General features: G+C 53.1%; 1 protein-coding gene across 1 annotated transcript in view; it reads right to left on the bottom strand.

Annotated features, from left to right (window-relative positions):
- The window catches only part of GABBR2 (gamma-aminobutyric acid type B receptor subunit 2), a 329685-nt gene extending 310994 nt beyond the window's left edge, over positions 1-18691 (bottom strand). The window contains exon 1 of the mRNA XM_053656129.1: positions 18377-18691. Coding sequence (XP_053512104.1) covers positions 18377-18691 — 315 coding nt within the window. The remainder of the gene's footprint in view (positions 1-18376) is intronic.
- Positions 18692-20235: the final 1544 nt, after the last annotated feature.

Below are 20235 nucleotides of genomic sequence, written 5' to 3'. Positions count from 1 at the left end.
AGATGCCCCTAAACAGACCAATTTCTCCAACTGGTTGAAAAGTTACAAACAATTTTCTCAAATACTTTCATGGAGTTCACATTTGCCAAGTCCCCAGCTTCCTGGATTTAGCCAGTCTAGTAACTTTCTCAACAGAGGACATGCAATCCTCTGTCCAGCAGGTCCTGTGCTTGGAGAAATCAGAGGGGCCCCCAGAGATCCCCTCTTCCTTTCCTCACTGTTCAGACCACCCTCTGAGTGCCCACACTGCAATCACAGCTGGTGAAGGTTCCAGCCAGTCTACCCGTGACACCTGCCCACCCCTCTGCAGGGGGTGCCCCGGGGAAGGGTCCTGCAGCCAGGGTGAGCCTGGCAACAGTCAGAGGACATGCTGGTCCTAGAAGGGAAGACCCCAAAGTGTGGTAGGGGTGTGAGAGAAGATGTTGCCCTCAGTCCCCGAGAAAGAGGGAAGATGCACAAAATACAGAGCAAATCTTCCTGAGGCCATCACTACGGTAATGAAGACCCAGGTTCTGGCTCTGGCTCTCTTGCAACCTCCTTGCGTGGCATACACAGCGAAGCTCGCCTTCTTCTCTGAGTATCTTAATCCATTCGGTCTGCTATAGACTGGGTGGCTTGTGAACAACAGGAATTGCTCCAAGTTCTGGAGGCTAGAAAGTCTCAGATCAAGGCACCAGCAGGTTCGGGGTCTGGTGAGGGTCAGCTTCCCGGCTCATAGACAGCCTTCTCCTGCTGTCACCTCACATGGTAGAAGAGGCAAGTGAGCTCCCTGGGGTCCCTTTCATAAAGGTGCTACTCCCACCTTTATTTATAAGTGATGAGGGAAGAGCCTCCCAAAGGCTGCTAATCACCTCTCAAAGGCTCTGCCTCCAGATACTAACACACTGAGAATCAAAACTTCACATATGAGTATCACGGGGGACACAGACCTTCGGTTTAAAACAGGGGGGCTGAGCTTTCTCATCTGTAAAATAGGGATAATGATACATTTGTGCGAAGGCAGGTGACTGGACCACTTCATCTTTTGAGGTCCCTTTAGGAGCTAGACACAAAGACTGTGGTGCAGAAATGGTTAGGGATATGAGCCCTAAATCAGACTGCCTGGGTTTGAATAAGTCAGTTACTACCCATGTAACTTTGGGCAGGTTATGGGACCTCTCTGTGCTTCAGTTTTCACATCTGAAAAATGGGGGGCAATAAAATGCTTACCTCATAGGGAGGGCCTTGATGAGGAGTCGGTGATTTGCTACCCTAAAGCACTTAGAACTGAGGCTAAGCCCGAGGGATGTGTTCACTCTGGAAATGCTGGTGGTGCTGATGGTGGGCCATGCTGAGGCTGAACTAGGCAAGTTCACGCCAGCTGCCGGGGCGCCTGGACAACAGAGCGGGATCCCCACATCCCAGGTTTCTAAAGGACCTCATATGGCTGCAGACAGGAAGAGCCGGCCTAGAGAGAGTGAACTGCGGCAGCCAGCCGATGGGCCAGCACCGGCCTCTAAAACACTCTCTACTCCAGACGCCTCCTAGCAGGGCTTTTCTCCAGAGTCAGAGAGGCAGGGGGCTGTGGCCCTGGTGTGCCCTTCCTAACACCGTTACGTCAATTATGATTATACCATAGGAAGGTCCAAAAGTTTTCAACCTGGCTGCTTAAACACATCCAAGCCATAAGAGGATCTTTCCAGGAGACACTTATTTGTTTGCTCTGGTAGGCCTTAAGTCAACCCTGACCTCCCAACTTGCAGCTTATACAGGATGAGAGGCTCCAACTGCCCATTTTCTGCCCTGAAGAGTCAACGCTGACTTCAAAAAGAGAACAGATAGCTCCGTCTTTACATCTACTGCCCTATTTCTTCCTAAAACCTAAATGAGACCTACTTTAGTCCCTATTATTTTCACAATACTGCCTTTTCTGTAGCTTTCATGATTTCCTCCTTCCCAGGTTCAGACAACTGCCGAGGTAGGGCTCTCCCACAGAAACACTTAACAAGCTCAGATATTCCTCTCTTCGCTTCCCTCAAGGGCTTTCCAACACCATTATCTGGTTTAAACATAAAATCACCTGTTGGGGGGGAGGGGCATTGGAACAGGTGCCTCTCCCCGATTTACAGATAAAGAAACCAATGCTCAGAGAAACCAATTCCCAGAGAAAGACCCCGGGTGGAGCATTCTAAGATCCACATCTGTCTCAGGAACGTGTCCTTTTCCTTCCTTTCAGCATCCCCTAAGCCATTACAAGTCTCTTTCTCTAAACACCCAGAATGGTTCCATTTCAGGAAAAATCCAACTCAGTCTGTATACATCAACTTCTTCATCAGTGGCTGGTGTTGCATTGCTCTGTTCAGAATGCCTTCCATCCAAACGGGGTTGAGGAATGGCCCTGTCCCTGCCCAGAGACGTGAGCTGTGGCAGGCAGGGAAAGGGCTGGAATGTGGCAGACCTCAAAAGGAAAGCCATCTGGTGCCCCGGCTGGCCAGCAAGACGGTGACCCTCCCAAGATGGTCTGCTCCATCGCTGGAATCCAAAATGACAGTGCCCCTGCCCCCGCCAGGAGCTTTTCTGTCTCCGGGGGATAGAGGGGACACCTAATCCTTGCCAGATATCTTGCCACACTCAGAGACAGGTTCCCCAGGACCAACACAGTCTGTGGCTCACCCCAGGTCAAAAAGGGAAACCTCGGCTGCAAGACTAGTCACCCATCAGCCTGACAGGTAGGCCTGGGACATCAGCACCAGTCCTCCGTCCTCGGACCCCCTGGGCCTGCCAACCTGGCTGCTGGCTGCCGAGGTTCTATGGCAGTTATCCCAGCACGAATCACTGCTACTCTCTGCTTCCCTTCGTTAAGAAAGCCATTAAGAGACATGTAAAGCTGGTTCCAACTGTTCTGTCCACCTACAGACCCAACTTGGAGGAGGCTCTGAAATCACTCCCTGGCCTTCTCCAGACCGCAGGTCATTTTTCACTTGTTGAAATCAGAATGGCCTCCTGGCAGACTCACTGCTGAACCTCAGCAGAGTCACACAAGGCTCGGTCCTCCTCCCGTTTAATGTTCTCAGGTGGGCACGTCTGCCGTGGGCACAGCTCTGGCTGGGGCTTTCTGAAGTAAGTCCCCTCATCCCTGCCTTCAGGCCACCCTGCCAGGCAGGTGCCCACATCCCAATTGTGCGGATGGAAAAACAGGCTCGTGGATTAGGGGCTTTGCCCAAAGGCACACCCCAGGAACTGACGATGCCCAGATAACTCCCAGTCGGCCTGATCTACCTTCTTTCCTTGGTGCTCTAGTCTTTGCGATATCCCTGCAGGTGACCCTGTCCAGGTCCCAGGTAAACAAGGGTGTTTTCCCTCCAGCTTTAACTAACAGGAAGCCTCTTTGCTAACAGCAAGTCCCAGAAGCCAAGACCTTGCAGGAGGCCCTTGGTAAGCACTGACTGATTTTTAAAAATATGCTTTCAGACACTGCAGGCTCAAAGATGTTTTTTCCAGATCTTTCGGCTTCTTCTCCACAATGTGTGTTGCAGTCAGTCACTTATGTGCCTGCCACACATGACTCAACATTATCCCCTCCCTGTGCTAGTGCAGTTCCCTCCTCCCAGAGCCCTCCCGCATCCTCCACCTTTGTTCTTCAAGGTCAGCTAGAAGGTCACCTGCTCTGTGAAGCCCTCCCTGGTTGCACCCAGTGAGAAGTCAGCACCTCCCCTTCATGCCCCTACAGTCCTTACTGCGCTTCCCCAAGAGCAGATTTCAACTGGCCTCCTACCTTTCATTTTATTTGGCAAACACTTTAATAGCACTTACTAAGTATCAGTCAGGGGATGAAGTCGTCAGCAAATTTTAACTGATTTAATTTGTATAACTATCCTATGAAGCAGCCACTATGACCATCACCCCATTGTACAGATAAAAACAGCAAGGACTGGGAAATGAAGTGGCTTGCCCAAAATTAACCCAGCTGATCAGTGGCTGCCAGGCAGCCCTGCTCCAGAGTCAGGGCTCACTCTTAAGCACTCTGAGAGGGTCATTTGAATTCCTGTGAGTTGCGGGCACTGTCCTGTGAACCCCATAGGGCAGGGGTCGCATCTCAGTCACGTTCGGATGCCCACACCCTGGCATGAAGCAGGTGCTCTGTGCTTGTTCCTGACCAGAACTCAATGCCTAGCATGAGGCTGCCCCTCCCACGTGGCCAGCTGGAAGGGGGCCTGCAGCGTGGATACTGGTCCAAACCTCCAGCTGCTTGGAGCACATGCCTCCCTCCTGCAGACGGCCACCTCTGGCAGTCCTTCCTGAGGCGTTCAGGAGGATGAAATGGGAAGTCCTTTATTGCTCATGAACCTGATAGCATCTATACACAGCTCACCATCTATAACCATTCCACCCTCTCTGGTGCTTAATCAAAGGGCTTTTAGGAAAAGCCATGAGGGATGACTCCCCGGCTTCTGGCTGGGTCCCTGTATGCCCAGCCGGGAGTCCAGGACCACAGACTCCTCTGGCTAGACTGGGGTGTGACTGGCACTGGGAGTGGTGCCCAGGGCACTGAGCTTATGAGTCTGCTGAGTCAGTAGTCTCTGCTTTGTGACTCACGTGGGCTCATCGCTCCGTGCCTCAGTTTCCCCATCTCTAAGTGTCGTTATTGGAAGCATTCCTCCCTCACCAGGTGTTACTGAATGATACATTTGGAAAAAATAGTAAACTCTGGCACTGCACAAAAACCTGTAATCCTTATTGTCTAATTGTTGCGCTAGGATCTACTAAAATAAGGTTATTATCAGAATTAAGTGAGGAACCAACTACACTTTTCACTTTCCCGGACTGGGGTACAAATACGGTCACATGTCTTTGAATGTTCAAAGACGAGAGGGACAGGCCAGCTCAGGCATTCTCCCAGCCACACCCAGCCCCGGCGCTCCCCAGACTCCCCGTGGTCTGTGCTGACTGACAGGTGGGTGACTTCCTCGCCGGCACCCTGGGAGGCAGCCCAGCCTCTGCACCAGGCCCTGTGCCAACCTCCTTCCCCACAGCTCTGCCCCACTGCTATGGTGGCCACTGAGACGGCCAGTTGTGTCAAGTGATAAGATTGAAACTGAAGATTACAATCCTCAGCATGAAAGTACCTTCAGTTTGCATCTATACACACAGTCACCATGCCTGGGACTACCCCAACCCCAACCAGCAGAGGAGTCCTGCATCAGCTCCTATCTCCAGACCAGTCTGCCCTTGATACCCGGAACTCCAGGCCCCCATGCCAAACTTCATTAGGATTTCTTTTGTCCTTTCTTGCAGTGGGCCCCACTCAGGGCCATGTACTCAGACATGTTCTAATAATTTCAAACCCTGGAGGGAGGAATCAGAGTCATCCTTTCCCACCCAGAGGTCCCCGTGTCCTTCAGTTGGGACCACCTGTCCCCAGCAACCTTGAAGCTTCCTAACAGGGAGGGAGGGGCTTCTAGAATGCCATCTGAATACACAACAGACCAGAGCAGGCCGTCTGCCCAGGACACCCACCTCCTGGGACAACAAGGCACCTGGCTTTACAAGTGTGCAAGGAAAGAGTGTCCCGGCGACACAACCACAGCAGAGGTCCTCACCCACGGGAACCAGGACCCCCAGCGACTCTCAGAGGCCAGCTCTGCAATTCTCCAGCCCACCCCGCCCAGGACAGAAGTGTGGGGTATGCCCACTGGGTACCCCATTCCCTGCTCTGTGGCACCTGCAAAACTACCACTGGGCACCAGATTCATGCACTTTAATTGCATTTAGTCCTCAAAACGAGGATGGTTGTTTGCTATCAAACCTCCATGTTACACATCAGGGGCAGGAGCCCCCATGAGAAGTTTCCCACCCCAGGTCACCCAGGAGGGCCGAGAGCTGTCCCTGGCCCCTCTAGCTCAAGGACCAAGCTTTTCCCACTGTACCTCACCTGCTTGGTGTACGTGTGAAAGCAACCAGCACAGTACCCAGTGCATAGTAGGGGCTCAAAGGGAACAGTCACTTTGTTTTCTCCACGGTGGAGCCACAAGGCTGGACGTGGGGCCTGCCGGGGCCAAGGCTCGCAGAGGATCAGCAGCGACCAGGGCAAAGCCAGTCGGATGGTCTAAAATCCCAGCATCCCCTGGGGGCCGACGGGGCGCTCTCCTGGATGTGGTAGCTGGGAGGAGGCAAGCGGGGTGCCCAAACCTCCCAAGCCAAACTCATCATCTTCACCTTGCCTGGTCCAGAATTCTGAATCTCGACTGAATACTTCTCACCTGCTTGGGAAGAGCCAAAGCTCTTCTTGTAACATGTGCATTACAGCCACCGACTCCTAGGCTGCTGTGGACTGGCCCCATCTGGGCCCTTCATATTTTAAGTTAGCGTGCCCACTTTTGTCCAACCCTCAAATCTACCAATCCCTGTAATGTGAGGGCTGGGCCCCCACTGTTGGTCCGGATCCCCGAACACTACTCACAGCAGACAGCCTCACTCACTCCCACACCCCGCAGGTTTCCACCGTGGGACCCTTACTGGAGAACATGGCTGTGGAGGGTGTTGCATCCAACACAGATGTGAACACACACTGATATGGTGTGAAATTGTATTTGTGATGAGCACCTGGAAGGAAAGGTTCACGTTCTCCAAGAAAACATGACGGGGTTTCTCCTGAGCAGGGAGGTTAGAGAAAGCACACCTGACCTGGTATCTGAAGATGAAGAGAGGTAGCAAAAGCCCTCCAGGCATAGGGGGGTGTGCGCTCGTGCAAAGGCCTTGTGAGGCAGGGAGCACACCCACCCAAGGAATAAAAGGCCTGTGTGTCCGAGCCCAGAGGGAGAGGGGAGAGTACTCAGACCCCACGCTGGGGAGCAGGCGGGCAGACTCCACAGGGCGCGCAAGGCCACTGGCAACAGTGTTGTTCCCAGAAGAGTCCCAGGACAGCAGTGGGTCCCTGCAGGGTGGCAGGCGGGGAAGCCACCTGACCGGAGTGCTGCGTCAGTGTTCCTGCGTGTCCTCTGCACCCAGGGGACAGCCCCCACCCCTGCCCCAGGCCACACCATCACACTTCTCATGCTGCAGGGTGATGGTCCCCAGGGCCTGTGCCTTTGAGAACACGGCTGGTCCCGCTCATCACTACAAGCCCAGTAACCAGCCCCAGGTCTGACACTGAGTCGGTGCTTAGCAAGCCCGAGCTCCAGGTACGCGTATAAAGGAGGCAGCGCTGCTGCCCTTGAGAGAACCCGAGTCTAACAGGAGAGACGCGCACAGGCACTGCGAGAGGACACTGCCAGAGGTGAGGAGTTCTGCAGGTACAGGGGCACGGAGAGCGGATCTGTGCGAGCCAGGTGGGAGACGGACGCGCCGCAGGGACTAGAGAGCATGCGCTGGCCGTGCGTGGCTGCGTGGGTGGACGGGGGGCGGGGGCAATGGGGCTGGATTAGGCGAAGAGGCGAGCAGGTGGGTGAAATTAGCCAAAATGTTTCTAAAAGCATCAGCTACTGACAAAACTTATCACTTGCTTCCATGGGAGCAAGACGGCTCGACGCTGTTTCTTTCACTCAGTGCCTGAGCCCTAGAGATCCAAGTCCGACCATCCGCTTTAACATCCCAGCTCGCGACTTGGTTGCTGTGATATCACGTCAGTCACTTCACCTCTGAGCCTGGACTGTAAAATGCAGACAGTAACGGCACCTGCCCCATCAGACTGTCAGGAGGGATGAACGAGTAATGGGGCAAAGCACCTGATGTAAACACAGACACATGCTAAGCACAGGATCGAGGTGACCTGTGGTTGTTCTGTTTTCCTTCTCCTACACGTCTGCAACTAAACGTGTCCTTGTCTTCGGTGTATGACAGAACTAGAAGCTCTCCAAGGGTTTCCCAATATTTTTAGAATGCCCAGAGTCCAGTGAGGAGCTCAGAAGGGTCCACTGGGCCCCGAAGGACGCTTTGTGGGCTGATGGGAGGGTCGGTTCTCCTTCCACCAAACTCGAGGCCCTCCGGGTGGGAGTGTGAGCAAGGCTCTGAACCCACGCCCTGGAGTGCGTTTCCAGGGCCGTCTGCCGGGACCCTGACACCGCTCTAAGTGTTCTCAGAAAAGCACCGGTGACTGGGCAGTCCTAGACACAAGGCGATTCAGACAATACAGTGAGTGTAATGAGGGTGGCTGCTTTCAAAGGCAGCTCCCTCTGGACCGAGTCAAGTGCATCGTGAGCAGAGCACAAAAGTACCATTTTCTCTCCTCCACCTCCTGACCCTGCGGCATGAGAGCAGCAGTAATGGATCACTCTGCGAGGCCCTTCCCTGGCTGGATTTTATCAGAACGGTGACCGACGATGTCCTTGCCAAATGGCAGGAGAAGGGGTCTGCTCCAGCCAGCAGCTGCAGGACGTGGGCGCTGATGAAGACAGATGAGTCCATTTACTCAGTACTTTGGATCTGCCACTAATTTTCTAGATGACAATGGCACTTTATCCTCCCAGGATTGTAGATGGGTCAAAAAAAAACCAAAAAACCCTGGAAAAGTAGAAAATTGGCAAAAGAATGCTCTAATCAGCCCCCAAAGGTGTCACAGTGTTGCCCTCTACTCAAGCAAGAATTCACAGACCCTTAAACTAATCAATTTATTCTTACTTTGTACACGGTTCTAATGAACTTCATTATCTGTTGGACTTGGGGTCCCAACTAAAACCAGATCAGGAAGACAGTCACCCCCAGACTGAGTTTCCCCAGTCCCTAAGTCTGTCCTGACCATGGAAGGGTAAAGAGCAGAAGCTTCCAGCCCAAGAGCAGGGAGGCAGGAATACGTCCTGCTGTTCGTGGGGTCCCACGGCCCCTCTTTGTTCACTCCACCCAGACTGGTCACTACACTACCTGGCTCACCAAGGCTGAGGACTGGGCTTTACTCCTATAACTTTTGCTAGGAACACAGCCCGGACCAGCCTCTGTTGGCTCTCACGCCCCCTGCAAGTGGAGGTGGAATGTCAGAACCTGATGCTTACGTCCACCAACTGCTGGCTGAGGAATTTTCCAATGAGTCTATCTCCCAAGACCATACTAGTTCTTAGATGATGAAACCTTCCTTAGGCCTTCTTGTGTCTTGGAGGATGCTCGGCATGCCTGTCGGGGGACAGGAGACTCACACCAGCTCTACACATAATCTTCTTTTGGAACATCCGACATGTACCCTTTCTCCTTGGCACCCCACAAGAACAGGGTCCCCCAAAGCACCAAAGAATAAAAAAAGAGCAAGTAGGAAGCTCACCCCAAATGGCTTGCCCCACAAAGCACTCCCACAATTTCTTCAAATTATACCCATACATCCTCTTAGAACCGAAGAGCAAAGTAAGCTCCAGGCTTTCAGATCTATTTGTTTGTTCTGTATTTATTGAGCTCCTGCTCTGTGCTGGGCTAGTCCCTGGGGGAGTCACGAGGGAGCTGAACATACCAAGAGTCTGTTCTGCTGGTGCTTACGACAGAGCACAGATCCTCAATTCATGCTGCAGTCCACAGAGAGGAGTGAAGAGTTCCCTGTGGTCTCGGCAACTAACCTAACACCAGGACCCAGACCGCTGGCCCCACGTGGGGTTCGCACTCCCATGGTCTCAGCCAGGCACACCTGCTCGTTCCCACGAAGGTACGCAGAGGAAGGCATCCTACCAGCCTCACTGCACATTGCCGCATAAGCAGAGAGAAAAAGAATAAAATGAAGGAGCAGATGAATGCAGATGCTCACTGGGCAAACTGTGCCATTCAATTTTCTCACCTTCCTAGAACCAAAAGAAATGACTGGAAAAGTAAGCAATAAGAAGTCACTTGCATTTCACTCCCAAACAACCTGGGGAATGGCCAAGCAGTCGCCTCCAGACGGGGCGTGCATTCCCAGCCTCCTCTGCCGTCCCCTTCCAGGGCTGGGTCATACCACCCTTAATAGTTTCTGTCTTGGCCACTGGTTTAGACAGGGAGCTCCTCAAGGGCAAGGCCTGCGCGTCATCCATTCCAGAACCTGGAGCACAGCCTGGCAGAAAGTTCTTCCAACCCGAGCGTGAAGCCGTAGGGTACTGGGCAGCATGGGCAGTGTCTGTGGCAGCCACCTCCATGGGCTGCTCAGCTCTTCTTTGAAGAGAGAACCTGCAGGAGGGGCGCAGTCAGCTACCAGCCTTCAGTCGCAGCTTCAAGATCTGTCACGGCATTTAACAAAGCTAAGGGCACAATCTCCCCAGGCAGCCCCGCAGCCCAAGGTGGAAGCAGGCAGGCATTCTAGAGCCTCACTCTTTTGGTACAATATGGGGACCCTGAGGTGGGCAATCTCCGCTGCAGTGCACCCCACTGGGCTGGCCCTGACTTTCTGAGAGCTGCACCCCAATCTGAGACTCTTCCCTCCCAACTCTGCTCCCTCCCCCTTCGCCTTTCTCAGGTGTCAGCACCTCTCTTGGTCTGAGGCTCTCCCTACCTCCTCTTTCACAGGACTTAGCCCCAAGAACTCTTGCACTCCTAAATCCATCTTGGCATGTGCTTCCTGAAGGATCAGAATGACCAGCATCCATGGCACCCGAGTGCTCTTCCCCACGTCCCAGCCTCCTTGGAGGTTCGGTTGACCACTGACCGTTTCTAGTCACTACAATGTGTGTGGGAATGATATGCACTCCTGCCCAGAAAGGACGGTTATAAATTCTGAGTGCCCCTGCCACGGATTCCTCCACACCCCTATCTTCTCAAAGCCACAGGTAGGAGAGTCACAACACAACACAGCCTGGGTCTCGTGTCCCCACTTGGAGGATGGCCGCCCAGGAGGACCTCTGACACACACTGACTGTGGGTGAGTGACACATTTTACTGTGTTACGCGGCAGAGGTTTCAGCATTTGTTTATTAATGCAGCAGAGCCTAGTCCACGCCGACTAAGAGCACTTCTGTTTGCACGGCTACCTTGCACTTCCAGCTTCCTCGTTTCCCTGCCGAGATCTTAGATCTCTGTGAGAAGAAGCTGACCTTACTCTGTGCGCACAGGAGCACAGGCCAAACGCATGGAGAACACTCCCTTCCAGGTGCAGTTAGAGAGCCAGAGCTGTCAGCCGATGCTGAGGGCTAAACAGGCCCTGGTGTGTTAGCTCCACCCACCATCCCCACGGGGCGTCTGGCTAGGTCTGAGGAAGTGGATGGGGACTGGCAAAGGCAAGGGCATGGCCCTCCTGCTAGGGAAACTCAGGAGCTGGTGCTGGGGCAACACGCAGAAAGCAATGATGGTTCGGAAGGCAGGTTAACCCTGATATGTGGGGTCACCTAAGTCCAGGGGTGGGGAGGGTGAAGAACCCTGGAGGAGATCTGAAATAAAAAACCATTCATTGTATAGGATGCTAGTGCAGAAAGCAGATTCTTCTTTATTCATGCATAGCTCAGCTCAGCAAACATTCGCTGATGCCCACTGCGCGGAAGACCCTGGGGGAACAGGCAGGCTCCAGTCCAGTGGGGGAGAGAGACAAATATGGCTGTGCCACATGGCAGAGTGGGGGTGTGCGGGGAGAAGCCCATTAATAAAGATCTCGTGTTCGCGTCCTCCTTCTCCAACACCCCTCTCAGCAACCAGTGTTGGAAAACAAGATTACAGATAGCACTGCATTTCATTTACATCGTGTCTTGGGTTCTATATCCATTATGTCTATTCCTTATTACAGCCCTGGGAGGTCAGCATAACCAACCCCATATAGTACAGGAGTGACGATAATGGTGACAAAGTCGCTGTGAACGTTTGCCAAGCACTCACAGTGGACCAGGCATTGATTTGATCATTTAATTGGGTGATCTCATTTATTCCCCACCCACCTTATAAGGCAGTTAGTAGATTAGATCCATTTCATAAATGAAGAAAGGGAGGCAAAGGGACTTGTCCAAGGTCACCAAGCAGGTAAGCGGCACCCAACCAGGTACCTCCCGCCCCCCACGGCTTCCTCTCTGTTGCCCCTCCTGCCCTGTCAGGTCTCAGCACGACTGGTTCGCCTTCACATCCTCTCACTGCCTCGGCATCTCTGTTCAAGCCTCAGCATCTCTCCCTTCAACTACCACAGTAGCTTCCCGGCTTCTCCGTCTCCAGGAGCACTTGTCTACCATCCAGCCTCTGCATTCTTCCAGCCCCGATCACGTCACACTGGTGTTCAAAACTCTCCCACGGCTCTCACAGCTGCAGGGTAAAGTCCAACCTTCTTGACAAGGCATCCAAGGCCCTCCACACCCACTGCCCGGCTACCTTTCCCTCCACAAACCCTGCACTCAGGTAAAAAACGTCACAAGTCCCTGCTTCTCGAACACACCATGCACTTTGTTGCCTCTATCCTGTGGTCCTGGGGGCCCCTCCTGAGATCCAGTCTCTGCTTCCCCGAGCCCCCACCTCTCTGTGTCAATACTACATCCATCTTCCAGACCCACCTTTATTCTTATCTAGGAGACTCCTGACTTAGATAGGATCTTCCCTTTCTCTGAATGGCCCCGGTTCTATTGTTTCATTATTGAATTCAGCAGTGCCCAAGTGCCTGCCCTTGTGGATATCTGTGATCAGCCCCACCTGACATCCACACCCCTTGAGCAGCTTCAGACGTCCTTCAAGGAATCGCCTCTGTTCCGCTCAGTATTCGTGTAGCGGGGTGGGGCTGGCCTTGCCTCCCTCTCCCTCTGTTACCGAACCGAAGAGGGTCTGCCCACTTGACACAAAGCAGAGTCCAACGCTGAACCCTGAGTTTTGCAGTGGGGAAATTAAGGCAGTATATTGGCAGGGCGCCAGGCCAGAAGACTGGCAAGCCAGCACTCAAAACCTGAACTCCCTGGTCCTTATTATTCAAGGGTTTTTACAGGCAAAGCTTGAGGGTTGGGGTCATGGGCAAAGCTGGTGCTCCAGTGGTTTTCCTTGGTCTGATTAATTCAATTCCTGATGTCATCTTGTCTGGAGACTTTGTCACTGTGCTCGGGGATCTAACTGGGTCAAAGAATCAAGGTTCTGTGAGATATTTCATGACTGTGCACCGTTGACATTATCTTTAAAACAAAAGGCAGAAACTAAACGTCTCAGGATGATTGTTTTTGTTTAAGCCAGTGATTTTCGCATGTTTCATCTCCTGGCACACACAAACTAATTACTAAAATTCAGCAGCACACCAAAAAATATATTTTTTGCCAATCTGACAAAAAATAGCTATAATTTTGGTTCATTCACACCAGCTATTGTTGAGTTGGCTGTTGTCATTTTTTGTTTTTGGACAATGTAAGGAAAAAGAGGTCAGTGCCCTTGACTAAATAGTCAAGTATTGGCATGTTTTAAAATTTTTTGTGACATACTGGTTGAAAATCACTGGTTTAAACTATCACTGTTTTGTGCTTAACTGGCCATATTTTTCTGTTATTTCAAGCAACGTGTACTTCCAAACATTTTCCCTAGAACTTGCTTTATAGGCAGACCTCTAGGACATGACTACCACACTTTATAATCTTTGACTGTAAGTGATTAGCATATTTTCTTAATCTTTGAGTATAAAATATGTGGCACCCGAAATAAGTGAAACATTTACTGAATAGTTAAAGCCTATGCTTATATTTCTAGACTGTACAATCTAATACCTAAACATGTTTACTGTTATCTGTCAGTTTCCCCTCCATGAAAGGCTGGCAGGCGTCCTAGGCCCATGAGTGTCATGTGATTGGTTCAGGGATGGACATATGACCCAATTCAAGCCAATGAGAACAGATCTTGGGATTTTTGCTGAAACAGTTGGGAGAGAAACACTCTTCTTCCTGGAGTTTCTAAACTGGGAATTCGTAAACTTGCAGCTGCGAAAGGGCCATCTACGCCACCACATGCAGAGAGCCTGCCTGAGAGCGAAGCCAAATACGGAAGAAATCAGAGCTAAGAGACGGAGAGAGATTTTTTAAAGATGTCATTTGTGTCCCTGGATTCAGCCATGCCTGCACACAGTCTACTCCAGGATTTTTCAGTCATCTGAACCAATTAAAGGTGGGTTTCTATCACTTGCAACAAGAACCCTAAGCCATACCTACTAAGGGCCAGGTGCCATGATTGGGTAGTGGGGTTGTAAGAAGTGAGCCTGAAAATAAAAGAGACAATTTTCTATCTTTTTATTTCTACCCACGGTCCTATTGAACTCTAGAATTCATACATCGTAACATTCATTCTTTTAAAATATACGATTCTATGGTTTTCAGTATATTTCCCGAATTATGCAACCCTCACCGCGATCACCGTCTTCCACTGAGAATGACAACTACGGCCTCGCTCTATTCTCCCCTACGAAGCAGCTCCTCTCCCGAGCCCAGGGCTGGGCTTCGCTCCCTTCTGCAGCACCCGCAGCTGCAGTAGGCACTCAGTTAATGCCTGCTGAGCCATACTCAGACCTCCGAGAAAAGCTCGGCCTCCATCCAACAGTCATTTGGGTTCCTTCTAAAGCGCAGTGAATGAGAGAACAGATAGTTGGCAAAGCCACTCAAGGAAAGGATGTGCTCACCAATCACTAGGTTTTCTCTGGACCCTGCATCTGGGCAGACTCCCTGAGAGGCAGGTGCACACCTGGAATGTGCTCCTTCAGCTCCTGAAGTTTTTCTAAGTTTATGACAGGATAATTTTAAAAAGTAACAAGCGTGGAAACATAAATCCAACAAGAAGGGAATGATTTAATACTTGTGCACCCAAAGAATAGAATGGTACACAGCCACAAAAGTCATTTTTGCAAAGAGGGTTTGAGGACATGAAGAAATTACCCATGATACAACGTTAGCTGAATGAAACAAAATACAAAAGGGTGTGAGTACATAAAATAGTAAACACTGGCAACTGGAAAGGGGATAACGCTAATTATTAGATGTGGCTATCTTTGTGTAGGTGCATTGTGGATAGTTTTATTCTTCTTCATGTTTCTCTATAACTTTCCATTTTCTAAAGTGAACAGTAACCAAATTGAAAAATCCAACCATTAAAAAGTTCATTTCTGGGTTATAATTTATTTTATTAACATGGTTACCAAGATGGAGAAACCACCATGGGAAGAACCTTTCTGAATCTCCTGCAAAACTTTTTAAAAAAGAAGATACTGTCCCTCAGAGGCTTTTAATCAAACACGTAAGAAATGTAATCCATGATGTTTACCTCCTCACTCTGACTGCCAGGAAGCTCAGAGTTAAAATGTAATACTCCAAAATGAGCATCTTAACTCAGGTTCTTGGTACAGTAATTTCTGTCTCTATAGGGTTTCTGATGCTTCCTTTTACCTGTTGTCTTGCTTATGTTTTTACATTCAAATCTTCCTTGGAATACAAAAAGAAGTATTTGCTAAGGTGATCTGAGGTATGCCAGAGAAAAGAGGTCTTGACTAGCAGATGCCCTGTTGAGATGTTTCATTTTTACCAACACAAGTCACTGAATGGGGCTTTCAAAGTTCTGTCACTAATCTAATTACAGCAGAGGGACGAACGTGTGTACATGCAGGCAGGAGGCTCCTTCATTGAGACAAGCTGTCCCAATGATCAGATTAACCCATTCCTTGCTAAATCCCCATCTCCTTGGCGGCTGTGTGGACACAGGTCCATCCCCCCTGCCCAGAGTCTCCAGCCACTGACTGACAGCAAATGTCAGCAAAGACAAGCCAAAATCACTTTGCCACATCCATCTTGTGTTCAACAAGTGACACAGCCAGCAGGTGATTAGGAAGGACACACAATGCAGGACAACAGCCCATCTGAATAAAACAGGCCCCGGACACTCCAATACAGGCCCTAAACACCCTTCAGGTGACTGTAGCTTTTGCTGGGATTACACAGACCGATCCTCCCTTCACTTAGGCTCACAGAGAAAGGACATCTACTCTAAAGATGGGCCACTTAAAAAAATTAGGTATTATGTCACCCGGGCACTCTATTCTCCCAAACGTGACACCTCATGGCAGGAGATAACGTAATTATTTGACTGTAAAGACGGCATCCCTCTTTTTCTGGTGATCACTTCAGTGACTCTGCGAGCTTTCAAAAACAAGAAAAACAAATAAACAGTCTTAATCGTTTTTGCTGTGAGCATTTTATCACACCTAAAGTCTCGAGGTCTTACCTGTGAACCCACACCAAAGGAAAATGAAGGAAGAGAGGCAGAAAACATTTATTTAGTGCTTACAGCATGCCAGACAGAGCACTGGCCTCAGAGCCCAGCAGCTCAAAGCGTTCTCCACTCAGGCTTGTTATCTCCCTCCAGAGCCACATCACCAACCTGCAGAGTGCACAGAACAGCTCCGCTTCTTCACGTGTGGAGCTCCAGGCTTAGAGAGATTAGATACCTCGCTCAAGGTCACCAGGAGGGAAGATAACCTGTTTCTCACTAGCACCCAGGTCCAGCCCATGCCACTGCCCATGCTCTGTGCCCCTTCACAGAGCTAGAGGTGCATCCCGTTTGCATGAGGCTGATATTATCCCTGTCCTCCTTCCTGATGCTTCCCACATAGTCCCACCAACCAGAGAGCCTTCCGCTGGCCTCATCCTCTTGTCTGTGGGCTCTCTCACTCAGAAACTCATCAAGACACACTTGAAAAATAAAATGAAAAGCTTTGACACCAAGCCCCCATCCCTTTACTGCCACAAGCAAGCGAATGTGAAATCTCTTCCAGGAAGCTTTCTGAAGGGGTAAATTGATGATGAAAACGTTATGCAGCTGGCAATATCTGGTGATGATGCAAGCAGAGCTGCCCTGTCTACAAATGTTTTTGTCTCCAAAGAATTGGTTGTCCTGTGTCCCTTTCAAAAAGAATATGCATGGAAGCAACAGTGAAGCAGTGCAGAGAAGACGTGCCTCTGAGTAACTGCGTCCTCCTCTCCATTTACGTGTGCAGGGCAAGTACCCCAGAGAACTTGAAGTGGTAGGGCAAAGATGAGGGCGTTGGGAATGTCATTCAAAAATGATTCCACGCACGGGTTCGCTCTGCACAGCCCTCCAGCTTGCACCCTCCCCGAGCAGAGGAAGCCTCTTGGCTTGCAGCAGCCTTTGCGCCGCCACCAACTGTCACCCGTTCCTTCACCTTTTATTTACAGTACAGAGCAGGCTGGTTCATCCGTGAATGGGGGGATGACGGGGAATGAGATGCAATCGAGATTTCTGCCCTTTCTCCAGGGACCAAAAAAGGGCCAGACAGAGAAGGAAGCAAAGCCCCTGCTGAATGATCGGCGTGGCAGCGCGACCCTCCTCTCCGAAAGGGTCTACACCTGGGCTCTAGCTTCAGTGCCCTGAGAGCCCGGGGAAGCCAGAGTCGAGCCCAGCGCCTCCGCCAGGCTTGGCGCGGTGGAAGAGGCGCCGACAGAGCTTACTGCACAGGAAATCACTGCCCCCTTCAGGCCGCGTCTCAGACTCTGCGGTCGGAGCGCAGGGGCAACCTTAGTCCAAAAAACTCGCAAACCCGACCTCGCGCGGCCGGCAATCGCTCCTCCAAGCCCACTCTGCGAACCTCAGGCCCCTAGCTGCTGTGAAGGTGCAAGCTGGGGCTTCAGTCGGAACCCAAACCGAGGGTGTGAGGAGGGGGCTTAAGATGGGAAGCTCTCGGCTCCTTCGCTCCCCTCGGAGAAGGAGGCCGGGAGAGCAAGCCCGCTACTGCGCTCCAAGTCCGTGCTTCAAGTCTGCGCCCAAAGAAACTGAGCCTGCAGCTGCTGGGCCAACAGCAGCAGCGCAGCTGGACACCCCGCGCATCTGGGGCGAGACCTGCTCAGGGCACATTCTGAGCAACTAACCCGAGAGGGTCTCCTTCGGCCACAGGCAGCTCCGGCCACATCCAGGTAGCAGCGCTGCAGAGCCAGAGACCCCCCACCTGCTGACGCTGTGCGGACCCCGAGCCGCCGGCGCGCACCAGGAGCCCAGCCCTGCTGCGCGCACTGGCCCCTCGGGTCCCGGGGCCCTCCGGACTTCAGAGAGCGGCTCGGTTCTCCTGGGGGCCCGTGAGCAGGCCGGTGGCCTCTCCAACCCAGGGTGGCCCAGTTTGCAATCAATGCGCCTGTTCTTCCTACCCGGTACTCCATAGCCCTACCAGCCGGACCTGGGAAGGGGCACCCACTGCAGGCCTTTTTGGGGGGAAGGGGGTCCAGTTACCACCTTCTCCACTCCTCTGGTTAAAGGAGACCCTAGTCTTCTATACGTCAAACACATATACATACACAAACACACATACAATCCCAGAGGAACGAGATGCTCAACAAATCTTGGTAGCAGCTGTGCGAGCCCAGCCCGGTGGGACTACGGGGGTGAGCTTGAGCACCAGCTCGAGATGCTCTCGGCAGGCATGGACCGGTCAATCAGGACTCTGCCCAAGGACCGAAGCTTACCTCTGTCCAACACTCCCCTCCTCCATTGCCCACCACAGCCCCGACGGTGCGGGTGGCCGGACACTCACCTCGGTGTCGTAGAGCCGCAGGTCAAGGAAGTAGGGACGCAGGAGCGACTCGTTTCGGATCTGCTCGATGGCCAGTTCCACCGCGGGAAGTACGCCGCGCCCGATACTGCCCTTGGCCACCTCCTTGGTGAGCGGCATGAGGCCCATGATGGAGAGCGGCGGGCTGCTGGGCGGCGGCCGGGGGGCACCCCGCGCCCAGCCCCAGGCCCCGGGCACCAGCGGGAGCAGCAGCAGCAGCAGCAGCAGGAGCAACAGCAGGCGCGCGGGCGGCGGCGGCGGCGGCCCGGGCTGCCCGAAGCTCCGCGGGGAAGCCATGCCGCGCCGCGGGCTGCGGGCGCCGGCTCACTCGGCCCGCATGGCCTGGCCCGGCCCGCCGCCCCGCGCCAAGATCTCCCCTCGGCGCCCGCGCAATGGCGCCGGCCCGGGCTCCGGCTCAGGCTCCGGCTCGGGCTCCGGCTTGGCTCAGAACGGCCGCGGCGGCAGCGGCGGCGCCCGTGACGGATCAATCACGCTGGGAAGGGGTGGGAGCGAGCGAAGTGCGGGAGGCGGAGAGAGAGCTAGCAAACGCGGAGAGGGGGGCCGGCGTCTCCTCGCGCGCCTCTCTCCCGCACGGCCGCCTAGAACCCGGCCGCCTCCGCCCGCCCCCGTGCGCGCTCTGAGCCGCTCTCCCGCCGGGAGCTGCTCCGCGGCAGCTCCTAGAGCCCGGCCGGGGGAGGGCGGGCGGCAGGAAACGCGGGAGGCGAAGGCGAGGCTGCTCAGCGGCGGCTCGAGCCGCCTCCGGGGACGGGGACGGGCTGTGCGCGCCCGGGGAGGGGGAGGCGCAGGCGCTGCGGCTGCAGCGGGGAGGGCCGCCTTTCCTGCACACGCACACACGCGTCCCTGATCCTTCGCCGCGTGGGCTCCCGCTGCCCGAGGACGGAGATCGGGGAACGAAGACTGGCCCAGCCGCTGCTCTCCCGAGCGCTTCCTGCAGCACCTGCCCAGTGGTTTAGGACTGCTTTTCGGAGGTCTGGGCGGTGAATGCGCCACGGGAACCTGCAGCTTATGCTTTCCTTCTCTACGCGGGTTCTCAGGAGGCCCTGACCCAGCCTGAAGGGGCAGCCGAAGACGCTGCGGGCGCTGCAATACTTCCCTGGTGCTCTGGTGGCCGGCCGGCCCTTAGGGCCTCCCTGCTCTCCCCACCAGACGGCGCGTCCGCCCTTTGCCAAACCCAGGCCACACTGAAGTCCTCACCTTGCATATGCTACCGCCCCCTCCAGGCATTTGACCTCCGGGCGTCCCCACTCCCGCAGGGCTCCGCCCTAAAATTCTCCCGGGGTGGGAGCACAGTCCTCAGGCCAGAGCGGCTTGTGCGTCCGAGCTCCACAAGACTTAGCCCTCTCTGCCAGGTCGCAATGGCTGCGCTGGCTAACCTTAGGCAGAGCAGTCCTGTGATCTGACCCAGGGCCTTAGTCTCCTGTGTCTCTCCATACTTGAATAGAAATTGTGATCATTAAAATATAAAATCCCAAGGAGTGTTTAAGGAGGGGGACACCGTAGGTCATCAAATCAGAAAGCATCCTTGATCCTGAACCTTGTAACAAGGTTGGGAGTTTAACCTGCACAGAACACTTACTACATGCCTTCTAAGGTAATCCTCAGAACAGCCCTCTGAAGTAAGTTCTGTGTTGATTGTCCTCACTTTCCAGGTGAATGCTCTGAGGATCAGAGTGTTTCCATAGCTTGTCAAAGCCCACGGAGTTAACTCAGGGAGGGACTTAGAGCCAACAGGAGCACTCTGCAAGTGCAGGGGGAACCACGACAGGAAACAGCTTCTCCAGCAGGCAGGACCCGCACTCTGCCCTGTCTCTGGATTGTTC

The sequence above is a fragment of the Artibeus jamaicensis genome, unplaced genomic scaffold (genome assembly GCF_021234435.1).
Source record: "Artibeus jamaicensis isolate MK-2021 breed Jamaican fruit bat unplaced genomic scaffold, CSHL_Jam_final scaffold_1964, whole genome shotgun sequence".
NCBI lineage: Eukaryota > Metazoa > Chordata > Mammalia > Chiroptera > Phyllostomidae > Artibeus > Artibeus jamaicensis.
Note: the sequence above shows the minus strand (reverse complement) of the source record. Positions and strands in the feature narration are given on the sequence as shown.